General features: G+C 40.6%; 1 protein-coding gene across 1 annotated transcript; it reads right to left on the bottom strand.

Moving 5' to 3' along the window:
* Positions 1 to 1,680: 1,680 nt before the first annotated feature.
* Positions 1,681 to 12,166, bottom strand: LOC125622466 (androgen-induced gene 1 protein-like). Its single transcript, XM_048820567.2, has 6 exons — positions 11,940 to 12,166; positions 10,761 to 10,904; positions 9,063 to 9,164; positions 7,444 to 7,559; positions 2,215 to 2,366; positions 1,681 to 1,835 (listed from the first exon to the last, which is right to left on the bottom strand). Exons 1-6 carry the CDS (start codon positions 12,105 to 12,107, stop codon positions 1,810 to 1,812), a joined length of 708 nt encoding a protein of 235 aa, XP_048676524.2. The 5' UTR covers positions 12,108 to 12,166; the 3' UTR covers positions 1,681 to 1,809.
* Between the last annotated feature and the right edge of the window lie 3,811 nt (positions 12,167 to 15,977).

Below are 15,977 nucleotides of genomic sequence, written 5' to 3'. Positions count from 1 at the left end.
AGACCATTACTCCTTGTTCTGTCATCTGCTACTACTGAGAACAGTCTAGATCCATCCTCTTTGGAACCCCCTTTCAGGTAGTTGAAAGCAGCTATCAAATCCCCTTCCACAGACTAAACAATCCCAGTTCTCTCAGTCTCTCCTCGTAAGTCATGTGTTCCAGTCCCCTAATCATTTTTGTTGCCCTCCGCTGGACTCTCTCCAATTTTTCCACATCCTTCTTGTAGTGTGGGGCTCAAAACTGGACACAGTACTCCAGATGAGGCCTCACTAATGTCAAATAGAGGGGAACGATCACATCCCTTGATCTGCTGCCCCTACGTATACATCCCAAAATGCCACTGGCCTTCTTGGCAACAACGGCACACTGTTGACTCATATCCAGCTTCTCGTCCACTGTAACCCCTCGGTCCTTTTCTGCAGAACTGCTGCCTAGCCATTCGGTCCCTAGTCTGTAGCCGTGCATGGGATTCTTCGGTCCTAAGTGCAGGACTCTGCACTTGCCCTTGTTGAACTTCATCAGATTTCTTTTGGCCCAATCCTCTAATTTGTCTAGGTCCCTCTGTATCCTATCCCTACCCTCCAGCGTATCTACCTTTCCTCCCAGTTTAGTGTCATCTGCAAACTTGCTGAGGGTGCAATCCACACCATCATCCAGATCATTTAGGAAGATATTGAACAAAACCAGCCCGAGGACTGACCCTTGGGGCACTCCACTTGATATGGGCTGCCAACTAGACATGGAGCCCGCATAAGCAGGTCTAAGCTACGTCGATTTGAGTTATGCTATTCACATAACTCAAATTGTGTATCTTAGATCTAATTTCCCCTGTAGTGTAGATAAGGCCTTAGAGTGCAAAAGGCACTCAAGAAAAGAGAAAGAACAATTCAGGATTGATCTTTAGGGAATTAGTTTATAAATATTTTACATTTCCAACAACAGGGGTCCAAGTTGAAATGTACCACATATTTGTCACCCATTAAGATGCAAAAAAATTTACAACTATTAAATATTCTCCTGTAGATTCAAAATCCTAAATCTGGTTTGGCTATAAATGCAATAGAAAGGTTGTTAATGTATTTAATCCATCCAAAGAAGGCTTGATGATTAATTATGCCTCATGTATTTAGTAGGATGTTATGATGACTCAATATTTTGTAAGCAATATTTTGTAACTGGATAGTTATTTCTATTTTTAGACTGAAATAAGTGGTAGATTATTTAAAAGGGTTCATAAGGTAATAGCTTGTTGGTCTTGAAATCAAGATTAATGATTAAAGTGACAGATTAATGATACAGCTGACGTTTAAGTCCCCTGTAATACTATTTAACACAGGACTGTTCTTACAAATGTTGGACATAATGTAGTGACATTTAGAGTCTAATATGGTTCTTGAACAAACCCTGGGAGAAAATTTTAACTTCTTTGAGCATTAAAACCCTAAGGTTAGCCAGAACCATATCCTCTTGGGTAAAAAATGCAAAGCATTCTCGTGGCCTGAATATGTATGTGCATGTGTACACACACAGATACAGGCAGGAATATATATGTAAACCATTTTTTCTATATAACTGGAGTGGGAGTTTGTTAGAAGCATTAAAATCTTGATTACAAATTAGTTTTTTCCTTATAGATTGCTTGACTGCTTATCGGTATAGAAATATTTTTATTGCTTTGAACAATATATTTGAGAGATGACTGAGCATATTTCAAAACAGTGCATGTTGGCATCTCGATTTAAAAATGCAGTATGTTCATAAACGAAACTCGCACTTTGTGTGACCTATTTTCAGCTTCCTCTCTATGCTTACTTCTTACATTTTTGAAAGTCACCTGCAAGAAAGGAACAAATTAAAATTAAGTAGTGTGGACATTTCAATCCTGGCCTGCATTTCCAGTTGCGGGATTCTCCTAAGCATAGATTTCTATTCCTGAAGAATTGTTTCAAGTTGTCTAATGGCTCAAGCAAAATTTCATCCTAGATTTCCAGAGATGAAAACTCCACTGAAACAGCAGATATTTACTTATAAAAGTTCCTTATTAGATACATTCATTCAAGAAATTTATGTTCTATGGAAAGAGATGAGAAAGCTCTGTGCTGACCAATCTGGTGAGGAAAAGGTTTAGACAGAAGATTTCTCTGCTAACACACATTTACTGTCCTTATCCCAATCAAAATCCCGTGACAATGAAAATTCTGTGCATTGCTTACCCCATAATATCTGTGTTAGATGCTCTCCAAGTAAGTAGAATCCTACCATTACAAGGTAGGAAATGGTAAAAAGTACCGCCTTTCCAGGTATGCCTAGTACTTCTAAAATTGGGTATGCCCAAATCCCTGATGCATAATTTACCCATAGTACCCTAAAGCAATGAAAGACAAACAGTATTAAGAAACAGAACTAGACATATCTCCATTTTAATTTGCTTTAAGATTATAAATTGGCTTTCTCAAGACATATGAAAATCTCAATTCTGTCAATTTTAATTTTGCATTTAAAAGGAATTTAAAAGGAATGTTTAGTAAATTAGTTAAATTTTCAAGCAATTTTTTTCCTATAATGTTCATAAATACTTAAATTTTTCAGATAAAATTAAAATAGCTTTGTTTTGATTTAAACTTTTCCCTGCAGTGACAGCAATGTAAGGGGGTTTAATGGAGTGTAGTGAGGATAAATTAATATTTATAAAGTAATCTGAGATTATTGATGAAAGGCTCTAAGAGTAAAATGTAATATCATGACTATCATTAAAACAATTACACGTAATAATGGTTTAAAATTCTCTAGCACCTTTGAACAGAGGTTTGCAAAGCATTTTTCAGCCATTGCTTAAAGTCACAAAACTATGCAGATTTGCCAAACAAGTTACAGTATATATCATATGTACACACAAAAAGAATCAGTATAGAATTCTTCATTGTGCCAACCTGTGTTACTATCAGATGTTTTTTTAAGTGTGTGTGCATTCCAACTGTCATTTAAACACAGACCATTAAAATAAAACAATATTGAAGGCCAAATATTCAAAATCTAGTGCAGGAGAAGCCCACAAAGACTGTACAAACACTTCTGTATTCACAACTGAATTGTCAGCACAAATCAGAGCACCTGAACCTCTAACCAAGTGCCTGTGAGTACAAATATGCACATTTGAATTCACATTATAAGATTTAAAAATGAGTCTGCAGAACAGGAGGCTGATCATGAGCTCTTCTGAAAATGTATCCATGTGTGTCAAATGTATAGAGGATCTTCAACATTGGATATGTGCAGCTAACCTCACTTGTGCCAACAATGGGATTGAACCTGTGACTAAAAACACAAGCCTTGGTCACTTGAGTTAAATGACTGTTCTCTAGGTGTAAGCCAGTGGTTCCCAAACTTGTTCCGCTGCTTTTGTGGGGAAAGCCCCAGGTGGGCTGGGCCAGTTTGTTTACCTGCTGCGTCCACAGGTTCAGCTGATCACGGCTCCCAGTGGCCGCAGTTCACTGCTCCAGGCCAATGGGGGCTGCAGGAAGCGGCGCGGGCCGAGGGACGTACTGGCTGCCACTTCCAGCAGCTCCCATTGGTCTGGAGCAGCGAACCATGGACACTGGGAGCCGTGATCGGCCAAACCTGCGGACACGGCAGGTAAACAAACCGGCCCGGCCCGCCGGGGCTTTCCCTGCACAAGCGGCGGAACAAGTTTGGGAACCACTGGTGTAAGCAGCAGAAGATTCATAAACCTCTGTCCACTAGAAGGTAACACATAACTGAATGGTGAATTGCACATGCAACTTTGTGCACACAAAACCAAATTCTATGTGTATAAGCAAATAAAGCATTTCTGAATGAAAACTGTCATCACTGAAAGCCTATCTACCTCTTATGATTGGTAATTAAGCAATGTTGTTTTTCCATGAACAAGTTTTGCATGGGTATGGACTGGATGTCCTTTGAAAATGTGACCCTAAAGATGCAACACAAACCCACACAACCACAGAATTCTGAGTTAGAGTTGGCACAGACATTATAGCAGGTACAGAACTGCCTCAACCCTAGGAACATTTTATTGTAACTGTTGTTTAAATATTTTATGTTGTTCTACAATTGGAAAATGTATAACTAAAGATTTGCTAAGATTTTTTTTAATAAGTCCTCCATATCCCCTGCTCACGAAAGCTCATGCTCAAATAAATTGGTTAGTCTCTAAGGTGCCACAAGTACTCCTTTTCTTTTTGCAAAGACAGACTAACACGGCTGTTACTCTGAAATGTGACATTGTAGCTATTCTTTAGTTCTCAGCTTTTTTCATGTTATATACATGGACATGCTGCAGTACATTAACTATACATTTACAGAGGTGGTCATTTCAATTCAGGTGTATCACTAAATGTTGTGTTCATACAGTAGCAGTGTACTGTGATGATTTCTTCTGGATGTGGAGCTTGCTTCAGTAATCCATGCCTTTTCCATTTGAAGATTTTCTAATGCAGTGCATCCTACATTTTAAATCAACCTAGAAGCTGGTACAGAATGTGGTGGTTTATTAATATGTGATCCCATTACTCTGGGATGTGCATTAGCTATCTAATGGTTTCCAGGTGGATTTTAAAGGGCGGGTTTTGAGCTATAAAGTCTGAATTGGATTGGACCTATGTATCGAAGGGTTCATGCACAATGCAATCAGAGGTGTGACTGCAGCTCAGGTAGACGCATCTAAATAGCATGGCTAAAAACAGCAGTGTAGATGTGACAATGCAGCTTTCAACAAAGCAAGTGAGCACCCAATGTCTGTGGTGTGCTTGTCTACAGCCCGTGCTGAAGCTCACACCACTGCATCTACACTGCTATTTTTAGCCATGCTAATGCCGCTGTAGCCAGTTTAGGTACTACAGTGCAGACATAGCCTCAGTGTACATCGACACCGCATTTTCATCATTAAAACTTTTGTCATTCAGGGATGTAAAAAAAGACACCGCCCTGAACGACAGACGTTTTAATGACGAAAAGTGTCTTTGTCGACAGCACTTTGTTGGCGGGAAATGCTCTCCTGGTGACAAAGAGCGGCTACACTGCGCACCTTACAACCCTGTGGCTGCAGTGGCACAGGCGTGCCGTTGTAAGGTGCGTAGTGTAGACCTAGCCTAAGGGCTTGGCTACACTTACATTTTATAGCGCTCTAACTTGCTGGCTGGGGGGTGTGAAAAATCACCCCCGAGTGCAGCAAGTCAGAGCGCTTTAAAGCGCTTGTGTAAACAGGCTCCGAGCACTGGGAGCCGTGTGCAACCACACTCACACTTCAAAGTGCTGCTGCGGGAGCGCTCCCGCAGGAATGCTTTGAAGTTTCCAGTGTAGCCATGCCCTGGGGACTACATTACTCAGGCTATATTACCATAGTTGCAGTGAACACAGGTGTTTGAACAGGAGCCCCCTCTATGCAACAGATTGGAGCTGCCTGCAGGGCATTCTCTGAGGGGCCTTCAACTTTGGAATTTACTCCCCTCCCTAAGCCAAAGTAACTCAAATGTGCTGATCTTCAGGGCAAGCTGCAAGCTTCTGGATAAGAAATGGTGTATTAAGGGCTCATACTGTTGAGTGTAGTTGGGGAATATTTGGATTCAAGATTTCTGGTTATTTTCTTATTTTTCAGCTAGCTATGGTAAGATACTAGTTTCATATTCATGTAATTATATTTATAATTAAGTGAAAGGAGATTAATGTTCAGGATAGGTATTTTTAATTTTAGGTTTAAAATGAAATAAATAAATAAATAAATAAAGACAGACTGATAACTTGCCTGTATCAGATGAATAACCATTTGAAAGGTCAGCGACTAAATTTAAGCAGTTATTTTATGACAGTTTACTATTCATCCTGAGCAGGGTTACAGGGAATTTGAGGGAAAATTTGTAAGACTTTGGTCTCTGAGCCTGCAGAATTTTTGGGGAAATCTATAGAGATTTTCTTAAAGCAAATTTACTCAAAACAAATGAAAACAGTAAGGTGTCTAATAACATATTTGTATCTTTTAATCAATAAAGAGAATTTAAATTTAATCTGCTTTGCTTTATTCAAATCCTTCCAGCTTCCTGACATCTTTCATTTTCCTTTGAAATCTTCCTCTTGCACCCAGTTATCTGTTTCCCTTCTAGTATACTATGTGGAGGATCAGACACTTAAACAGCATATTCAAGTGTCTGTATATTCTAAACCTGAAACTTATTTTTGTGGAATGTCTTTTGACGGAATCTAACTATGCTACATAAATATTTTACACACACACACACACACACGTAAAATATTTGTTTTGCTAATACACTAAGCAGTGAAATAGTTCACCATGTTGCTATTCAAATTGATCATTATTAGGTTTTAACATTATCACTGACTTTGAATAAATTAAGTACACCTCTATCCTGATATAATGTGATCTGATATAACACGAATTCGGATATAACACGGTAAAGCAGCGCTCTGGGGAGTGGGGCTGCTTTACCTTGTTACATCCGAATTCATGTTACCACAAGTGGTTCCTCTGCGCCCCCCCGTACTTGTTGCAGCCCCCCCACCCCAGCTCACCTCCACTCCGCCTCCTCCCACGAGTGTGCTGCAGTTCTGCCTCTCCTCCCTCCCAGGCTTGCTGTGCCAATCAGCTGGTGCGGCAAGCCTGGGAGGGGGCGGAGGCTGAGCAGAGGTGAGCTAGAGTGAGGGGGGGCCCAGAGGAACCGCTCCTCGCCCCAGCTCACCTCCGCTCCCCCTCCTCCTCTGAGCGCACTGCAGCTGCTCCGCTTCTCTCCCCCCTCCTTCCTTCCAGGCTTCCCGCGCCAAACAGCTGATTGGCGCGGCAAGCCTGGAAAGAAGGGAAGGAGAAGCGGAGCGGCAGCGGCGCACTCAGCAGAGAAGACAGAGGCAGAGCAGAGGTGAGCTGGGGCAGGGAGCTGTTCCTCTCCCTACCCCGATATAACGTGGTCTCACCTGTAAGACAGTAAGATTTTTTGGCTTCTGATGACTGCGTTATATTGGGGTAGAGGTGTAGCTTAAACCTCTCTGTGGGTCAAATCTACTGGTCATAAATGTTCTGCAGCAAAGGGGGGCACTCCACATAAAGGCTACACATGAACATTCGCTACTACATCTGCCATTGAAGAGTGCTCTGCAGCAGCTCTCTCCAAAGCACACATGGAGGTAGTATTTGGAACCAGGTGGTCATGAATCAGGAGCGTTCCCTGTGGGACCACACTATTGTAGTTTAAAAAAAAAAAAAAGTGACTGTAGCATGCATTTTTATTATCTCTTTTAAAGTATTTGTATATGGTTATACTAGAGTGTAACAACCAAGATACATTATGGTAATTCCATCAAGAAAAGCAATAAATATTATGACAAAACACACACATGCATTCTGCTCTTTATGCTTCTTGGTGCTGATGTGTTTCTGAGAAACAAGGAATGCCTACCATGTGAGGTATGAAGTACCAAAGATGCTAAGTCCTATCATTCCCCTCAATTTAGAAAGATACTTATGTGGACATGTAACCAGCTCAACAAGAAGTAGTGGCAGTATAGTGGTATGCTGAAAATAAAAATCAAATATAAGAATCAGATTTGGAAAGATACAATATGAACAAACGATATCCTAGAAAACAATTATGACAGAAACATCAACTGTGAAAACTTCAGGAAGAGTATTTTTTTTGGTAGGCTTCTCTGATGAACTAATATAACAGATTCCTTCCATCCCTCACAAATGTAGTCTCTTTACTTTGTAACAGCTGCATCCACGCCCCCAGAAATTAAAGGCCACCAAGAGATGCAACCAAATTAAATTGATGTTTTTAATCAGGAAATAAGATGCCAATGGTTGATTTTGAGTACTATAGACTTGATCCTATATTCACTGAAGTCAATGGCAAAGCTGTCATTGACATGGTACTGGCTCAGGACCGATGAGACAAATTAGAGAGTCAATAACTAAATAATGTAAAATCCTGCAGTCCTTCTCATTCAGAACTCAAACTGACTTCAGTGGGAGTTATGTTGACTTATAGTTAGCTTTGGATCAGGACCAATTTAGCTAACTACATTCAACATGCTTTGGACCTGGCCCATAATATATAGGACCAGTTACTGTGCAATTTACAGATTTATCCGCGAATGTTCTACAAGATTTAAGAAATTCATATATCTAGATAGATTATTAGATTTACACTCCATACAAAAACATATCAAAAGAACGTTCTGGCTGCAGTGTGAAGCACCCAAAAATCAGAAAATGAAAAAGACTTGTGCAGCCCTCCTCCATGTATATATTATAATACAGTATATAATTACATGCTACATACTGTTTTAGCCACGCACCCTGCCTAATTCAGTGCACAGGACAGGTGATATTCAGTGAAAGAGGCATCTAGCTGTTCATAAAAAGAACTAAGGATGTGTCTACACTCAAGAAACCAACCCCCCTCCCTGCAACTCCACAGCAGAGAATCTCCGAATCTCGGCTAACTGACTTAGGCTCATGCTATCGAGGCTAAAATAGCAATGTAGACATTTCTGCTCAGGCTGGAGCTTGGGCTCTGAAACCCGGAGAGTTGTAGGGTTTTTATTTCTTCTTCTTTTTTCTTCAGTGTAGCTGTACCCTACAAAACAGAGAGCCCTGGGTTGAGTCTACACTTGTCTTTCCCCCCCACATTCTTGTTACTACTGGTGCATCTCCACCAGCAGTAGAGATGGAAGTGAGCTGTAGCTCACGAAAGCTCATGCTCAAATAAATTGGTTAGTCTCTAAGGTGCCACAAGTACTCCTTTTCTTTTTGCAAAGACAGACTAACATGGCTGTTACTCTGAAACCAGTTTAGAGAATGGTATGGTAGGGCTACAGGCCATGACCCTGATATCTACACTTGATGCAGTGTGGAATACCAGAAGGTAAGTAAGAAATCTGTACACTAAATTGTCTGCAAGTTATTGTTATGTTCAAACAAACTGCATATACTACACATACATAATGAGGAAAATACCATAAAGTGAAAAAACATCAAACCCAAGACCTTAAGAAAGAAACACTATCTGCTTACCATAGTATGATTAAGCCAGGATGGAGTAGTCTCATCCAGTTCTTTAGGGTAAACCAATTCTCTGTCATATGCATAAAGGGTCCAAAAAGTAACAGCTACAAACTGAGATAAAAACCTGCATATAAATAAAACTAAATACAGCAGAACCTTGAGTTACGAACAGAGCAGTCAACCACACACCTTAGTTGGAAGTGGAAGTATGCAATCTGGCAGGAGCAGAGACACCCTCCCCCGCCGCCCCCAAAAGCACAAATACCGTCTAGTACTGTGTTAAACCTAAACTACTAAAAAAATAAAGGGAAAGCAGCATTTTTCTTCTGCATAGTAAAGTTTCAAAGCTGTATTTTTCTTCTGCATAGTAAAGCTTCATAGTAAGTCAATGTTCAGATGTAAACTTCTGAAAAAGCCATAATGTTTTGCTCAAAATTATGAACATTTCAGAATTACAAACAACCTCCAATCACAAGGTGTTCGTAACTGTGAGGGTCTACTGTATTACTAATCTTTGTGCACAGGACTATTCAGACAGAGTTTATCCTTATCAAAATAGTTGCTTTGAAGAGAAGATATTTTAAAAAGTTTTTCTGTTTACATGGTGAATGTTAAGACAGTTTAGTACTGATTACCATCTTTTTTTTTCCTGTCAAATTCAGAAAATGTATTCTTCATTGAAATACTACTATAAGTTATTGCATAAGTAATAGAGAATTTATTAAATTAATTCTGCTCCCATTGGAGTCCATGGGAATTTTACCACTGAGGTCAGTAGATGCAGGACAGGGTGGGTGGTCTGCATTTCATTTTGGTTAGCATGTACTAAAAGAATGAGGGAAATATAACAGTAACTTGCTATTAGTGAACTCAGAGCACAAAGCAATCCTTTGAAAAATACAATATAATTGATAATCATTAACCAAGAACAAAAAAGTTTGTAGAAAAATTAAAGTGAGACATGTACAGGAGCTACAGCAGCAATTTTATAATCTAATGCTTCCTTAATTCCTAAAATATGCATATTTTATATTTTCTGAAGTGTAAGAATTTTTTTCTTAAGCTCCATTGTCCACAGAACTCAAGACAATCCCAGGCCTTGTCCACACAAGAAAGTTGCACTGATTTAACTGAGCCAGTTTAGAAACCAATTCACTTAAATCAGTGCAAATCCTTTGTGTAGACACTTATTTCAGAGTGCCTATTCTTGGTTTAATTTATGCTCATTCCTCGCTGACATAAGCTAAATCAAAATAAGGTACTCTTACACTGGATTAAGAATGTCCACCTAAGGGAGTTGAACCAATTTAGTTACATCAGAGCACCTCTCTCAGGTGCACAAGGCCCCAATCTAGGAATCTGATAACATAAACTCATTTTCACATAAATATTCACGAGTACCCCCATTCTTGATGATTACTTACGGGAAGAAAGGTAAGCCCTAAGTGAACTCAACTTGCTTTGTGTCCACATGTTTCAAAAAGCAGCTGTTAACATATTAGACAAAAGGATCCTTTCCTATCGGGTATACATTAAAAGTCAATCAAGTCAGGGATAAATTAGATCTGTTATTATGTCTGAAACGAAATAAAATGGCATATGAAATATTACAGCTTTCAGCTGTGTCAGTTTAATCTGGATGTGCCAATATCTTCTGTCTTTTCCGAAGTTATTTGAGAGGGGGGCCTGTTTGTAGGAACTACTTACTAAGCCAACAGGGAATACTAGCACTGAGAAGAGGAAGTCTCTTGGAGGCAACAATCGGGATGACACATGGTTCTTTTTGGCAGGGATGAACACACAAGCAAAGTCAAGTATGACACATATTCCAAACAATAGAGTTTGCAGAATCTAAATGTATTAAGAAATGAAGAAAACATATTAAGAAATTGTTTTATTACATTATTTTGGTTACAAATATATCCTTTTACCACTCTTCTCGAGGCTTCCAAAGAAGAAAACATTTTATTTAAGTGAATATAAGTTTGTCCTGGAAGTTATTCATGTTTACCTAGCCTGTTGCCTCACTCTTCAATCAATATACTTGTTTTTGTTCATGTATACATTTACTGGCACTACAGTGGCTTTAAACTTCCTTTGGAAAAAAAAGTAAAACACTCAAGTGTTTGTGATTCTAGTCTCTCTACTGTAATGACATCTTACCAGTTCAGCATAAAGGACAAAATTCTGTATTTCTAATACAGCCAAAATTCCCAATGACTCAAAAGGAGTTTTACCCTACTTTATTTTGGCTCAGGACCATAAATTTCACTTACTCCTTGCTTTTGGCAACTTTATCCTCTGACTAATTCTAAACATGCATTTTAGTAATGGATTTTCAAACTTTTTAAAGTGAAGGCAGCTGATCCTAACTCTCTATGTGCACACTGTCCCTGTGCAAAACTGTTGCCAATGGGAGTTCTGTGAGCAGCAGGAATTGCAAGATCAAGTCCCAAATTATCAATGTGAACATCTTCTATCTCCACTGTCTCAAAATTTCCCATTTTATACAAGCCATTTTATTTGGTTCCTTGTTATAAAATTAAGTTGTTTAGAATTAATCATCTGCTATTTTTTCCCCATTAAAAAAATTTTTTTGAAAAGAAAGAAAAAAATTCCATGAATTTTCTACAGAAGTTAGGTGATAATATCCACAAAATACGGTTTGATTTTTTAAATTTATGTTTGTAAAGTACTCCGAAAAAGAGAAGCACAAGGGAAGGGCTGAATATTATCATTGCCCCCCCCCCCCACCGCAATCTTCAAGCCACCCCTCCCTCTTGCACCCCCTTCGCCCACATCTACTGCCCCCAGGTGAGACCCCCCTCTAACTCCCCCTTCACAATAGGCCTAGCGCCCTCCAATCCCGCTCGGACCAGCCGGCACCTGGTTGATGAAGGTCAGGTATTTCCAGCGGCCGCCGTAGGTGTTCTCGCTCTCCCTGCGGAGGGAGTGGGGCAGGCCCACATTCTGAGAGAGTGAGAACAAGGCCCACAGGAAACAGAACAAGTGGACGAAAGTCATGAGCCGCTGACCCCGCAACCGCACCGCCATCTTGGGTGGGCCTCGCAGCCGCGAGAGCCCGTTCCCCCACGGGGCCTCCCGCACGCGCGTGGGGGGGGGGGGCCGCTGCGCATGCGCGACACATGCCCCCTTCCTCGGCGCGTTCCGCGCACGAGCTAGACGTCCCGTCGCCATCTTGTGTGGGTCTGCAAATGAGGCGCGTTCCAACGTCTCCTCCCCTCACTGGAGAACCTAGTCCCGTGTGGTGAACTCTGCGCGTGCATCATCCCGCCCGCCGCCATCTTGTGCGACCTCGTTGAGTTCTGTGACGGCGTAAAGCCGCCTGACGCCATGTTGTGAGGCTGGCAAGGTGAGGCGCTTTGCGGCGACGCCTCTTCATTTCATAGTAGCGAGGAATGCGCGTCGGTCCGAGGAGTTGGGGGTCAGGGGAGCGGGGGACGACGGGCAGCCCAGAATTACTCCCTCTAACCCATCAGCCATCTGCACACCGTGGCCCATTCAGTGGAGTAACACAGGGGACAGCGGGATTTACCAAGACGGTGACGTGCTCCCTGTGTGATTGTGCCCACCCACGGGGACCTGGTGCTGGCTGCCCCTGGATGGGAGGGATCAGCCTTTAGTGCGGGACTTAGGTGTCCTGGACAAAATGAGGGTGGGGGAATGCCTGTGTCAGCTGTGGAGGACCTCAGTCTGCAGGCCTTGGGATGGGTTTATGCCTCTTGAGATAGGCATGGCATCATTCTGGATGGGCAGGATGTCTGTACACTGTCCTTAGCATAAGACCGAAAACAGAGTTCCTGACATCATTAAAGACGCTTTTCATAAGAGTTGTGTTGTAGTCAATACCAGTGTACCTTGATCAGATTCCATCTTAGCTAATTAAGAACATAAGAATGGCCATACTGGGTCAGACCAAAGGTCCATCCAGCCCACTACAGACAGTGGTCAATACCAGATGCCCCAGAGGGAGTGAACCTAACATGTAATGATCAAGTGATCTTTCTCCTGCCATCCATCTCCACCCTCTGACAAACAGAGGCTAGGGACACCATTCCTTACCCATCCTGGCTAATAGCCATTAATGGACTTAACCTCTATGAATTTATCCAGTTCTCTTTTAAATCCTGTTATAGTTCTTGCCTTCACAACCTCCTCAGGCAAGGAGTTCCACAGGTTGACTGTGCGCTGAGTGAAGAAGAACTTCCTTTTATTTGTTTTAAACCTGCTACCCATTAATTTCATTTGGTGGCCCCTAGTTCTTATATTATGAGAACAAGTAAATTACATATTCCAACCTAAATTTTTCACTTCCTGTCCTAACTTATTGCATCCAACTGGAATGGTCACACTGAACCTGAGGGAGTTGTATTTCTATGATGAGTGCATGATTTCTGTAAAATAGTTTGGCATGAAAAATAAAGTATAAATATATTAGTTTGATAATAGTGGTTTGAGATTACAAAACTCAACAGATTAACAACAAGTGCTGGAAAACCACCTGACGGGAAAAAAGAATGTAAGGGATGAATGGAAGTCCTTACAATCCTAGTTCAAAATTAACACTTGAAATCCTTTCCCAGAGTTCAAATCTACTTTTGTTGGATTTTGTTTATTATTGTTTCTAGGCTAGATTTAAATACAATTTTTGTTTACTTTAGGAAAGTAAAGGTGTTACATTAATGAGTCAAAAGAGATTTTAAGATAAATTGGAAGGTATTTTAAGATAAATTGCAAGTACAGTAAAATAGACATAGGCCCTGTTAAACGATTACAAGAATATTGATGACTGACTGTTGGCTTTAGGAGAGCAGGTGGTGATTGGTTTCATAACTGAGGTACTTTAGTGTGGTTTTTGCCTTCACACCTCTTTGAAGATGTGTCTGGGTACTTGTGATTTGGCCACTAATTCATTCTGACTGGCATCTCTACTTGCTACTCTTCTCCACATCTCAACTGCAGTTGACCTTCTCTCTCCAACTTTGGAACATTCCAATTACAACTACTACTAGCTAGTATTTTGTGGGGAGAATATACAGATGAAACATAGGCTTCTCTTTAAAGTTATACAGATGATCATTACTTCAAGGATTTCTAATCTAAATGAGTCAGGGGGTTTAACCTGTCCTGTCATTATGACTTGTTTTCTGTTTTGTTTTTCCTTTCCTAGTGTACAGCCACATATGTTTTTTTGGATACAAAAGCAGATGGGATAATTAAGCTCTTATACAGTTGACAGAATTGTACCAGTTTAACTGATCACACTGGAGCGTACTAAACTAATGCAAAAAAGTGTTCGCTATGGATTAAGAAATCACCTTTGTGAATTTTCCAGAAAGGTAGCTTTCATATGGAATTCCCATGTAACATATGATATGCTGCTTAACAAGTTACCCAGTTGGCTTTGATTTATATATATTTACTTATCTGAATAAAGGCCAGTGACAGATAAGTAGATCTCTCTGAATTCGGTACTGTCCTGCTCCAACTGAGATGAACGACTAGGCACACCACCTAATATTGCAGTGTTTTAGGAATTATGAAAATGTGAATTTTTCTTTCTAGACCTTTAAACATTTTTATTGTTTTCCTCCGGACTTTCTCCAGTTTGTCCACATCTTTCCTGAAATGTGGTGCCCAGCATTGTACATAAGGCCTCAACTGGAGTATAAGCAGTGCTGAATAGAGTGGAAAAATGACCTCTCATGTATTGCTTAAACACTGCAGCTAATATGCATCCCAGAATTATGTTTGCTTTTTTTGCAACAGTGTTGATTCATATTTAGTTTGTGATCCAGTATAACTACCAGAGCCTTTTGTGTAGTACTCCTTCCAAGGCAGTTGTTTCCCATTTTGTATTTGTGCAATTGATTATTCGTTCCTATGTGTAGTACTTCACATTTGTCCTTATTGAATTTCATCCTGTTTATTTCAGACCATTTCTCCAGTTTGTCAAGATCATTTTGAATTCTAATCCTGCCCTCCAAAGTGCTTGCAACCCCTCCCAGATTGGAATTGTTTGAAAACTTTGAGTGTACTATTTATGCCATTATCTAAATCATTTGTGAAGATACTGAATAGAACTGGACGCAGGTCAGACCCATGTGGGACCCCACTTGATATGCCCTTCCAGGTTGATTGTGAACCATTGATAATGACTCTCTGAAAATGCTTTTCCAATCAGTTGCACATCCACCCTATAGGAGGTTAATCTAGGCTACATTTCTCTTGTTTGTTTATGACAAAGTCATGTGAGATGGTATCAAAAGCCTTACTTATGTTATGTTAATTAATGGTTTTAATTTTTAAAATGTTAATTAATGTTTTGTAATTTGCTTTGAAATTCCAGGTGGAAAGTTTTAGAAGGGTGTAATTTTATATAGTAACCATCAAAAAGCAATGCAAAACAAGAACACCTTCCCCCACAACCTTCGTTCCCTCCTACTGTTCTGGAAGAGAATCCAAATTGCTTTTCTTTATTGATAATTCTTTCCTAGTCTAATGTCTGCTTTTAGAGTTCCTCAGGTCCCTCTCTGTTGCTCTCTTACCTTTTCTCTTACTGTTGCAAATCTTAGGGCCTGGCTACACTTGCAGATGTAGAATGCTGTGAGTTAAACCCGCCTTCATAGAATGCAGTAGGGAACGCGCTGCAGTCTGTCCACACTGACAGCTGCAAGCGCCCTGGTGTGGCCACATTTGCAGCACTTGGGGTGGCATTGGGAGCAGTGCATTATGGGCAGCTATCCCAGAGAGCACCTCTTCCCATTCTGGCGCTGTGGCTTGTGGGAAGGGGGTGGGGAGTGCGGGGCATTCTGGGTCCTATCCCAACGCCCCATATGCATCAGTTCGCATCCCAGCATTCCCTTTGCTTCCGTCCACATTTGGCACCATCTTCAAAGGTTT

The sequence above is a fragment of the Caretta caretta genome, chromosome 13 (assembly GCF_965140235.1).
Source record: "Caretta caretta isolate rCarCar2 chromosome 13, rCarCar1.hap1, whole genome shotgun sequence".
NCBI lineage: Eukaryota > Metazoa > Chordata > Testudines > Cheloniidae > Caretta > Caretta caretta.
The sequence above is the reverse complement of the archived record's forward strand: the minus strand, read 5'-3'. Positions and strand labels throughout refer to the sequence as shown.

Coding starts and splice junctions, on each gene's coding strand:
- LOC125622466 (XM_048820567.2), bottom strand. CDS start 12,107: ATGGCGGTGCGGTTGCGGGGTCAGCGGCTCATGACTTTCGTCCACTTG. Junction 9,165..10,760: donor TAGTATTCCCTGTTGGCTTA/GTAAGTAGTTCC, acceptor TTTTTATCTCAG/TTTGTAGCTGTTACTTTTTG. Junction 2,367..7,443: donor GGTACTTCATACCTCACATG/GTAGGCATTCCT, acceptor TCATTGCTTTAG/GGTACTATGGGTAAATTATG.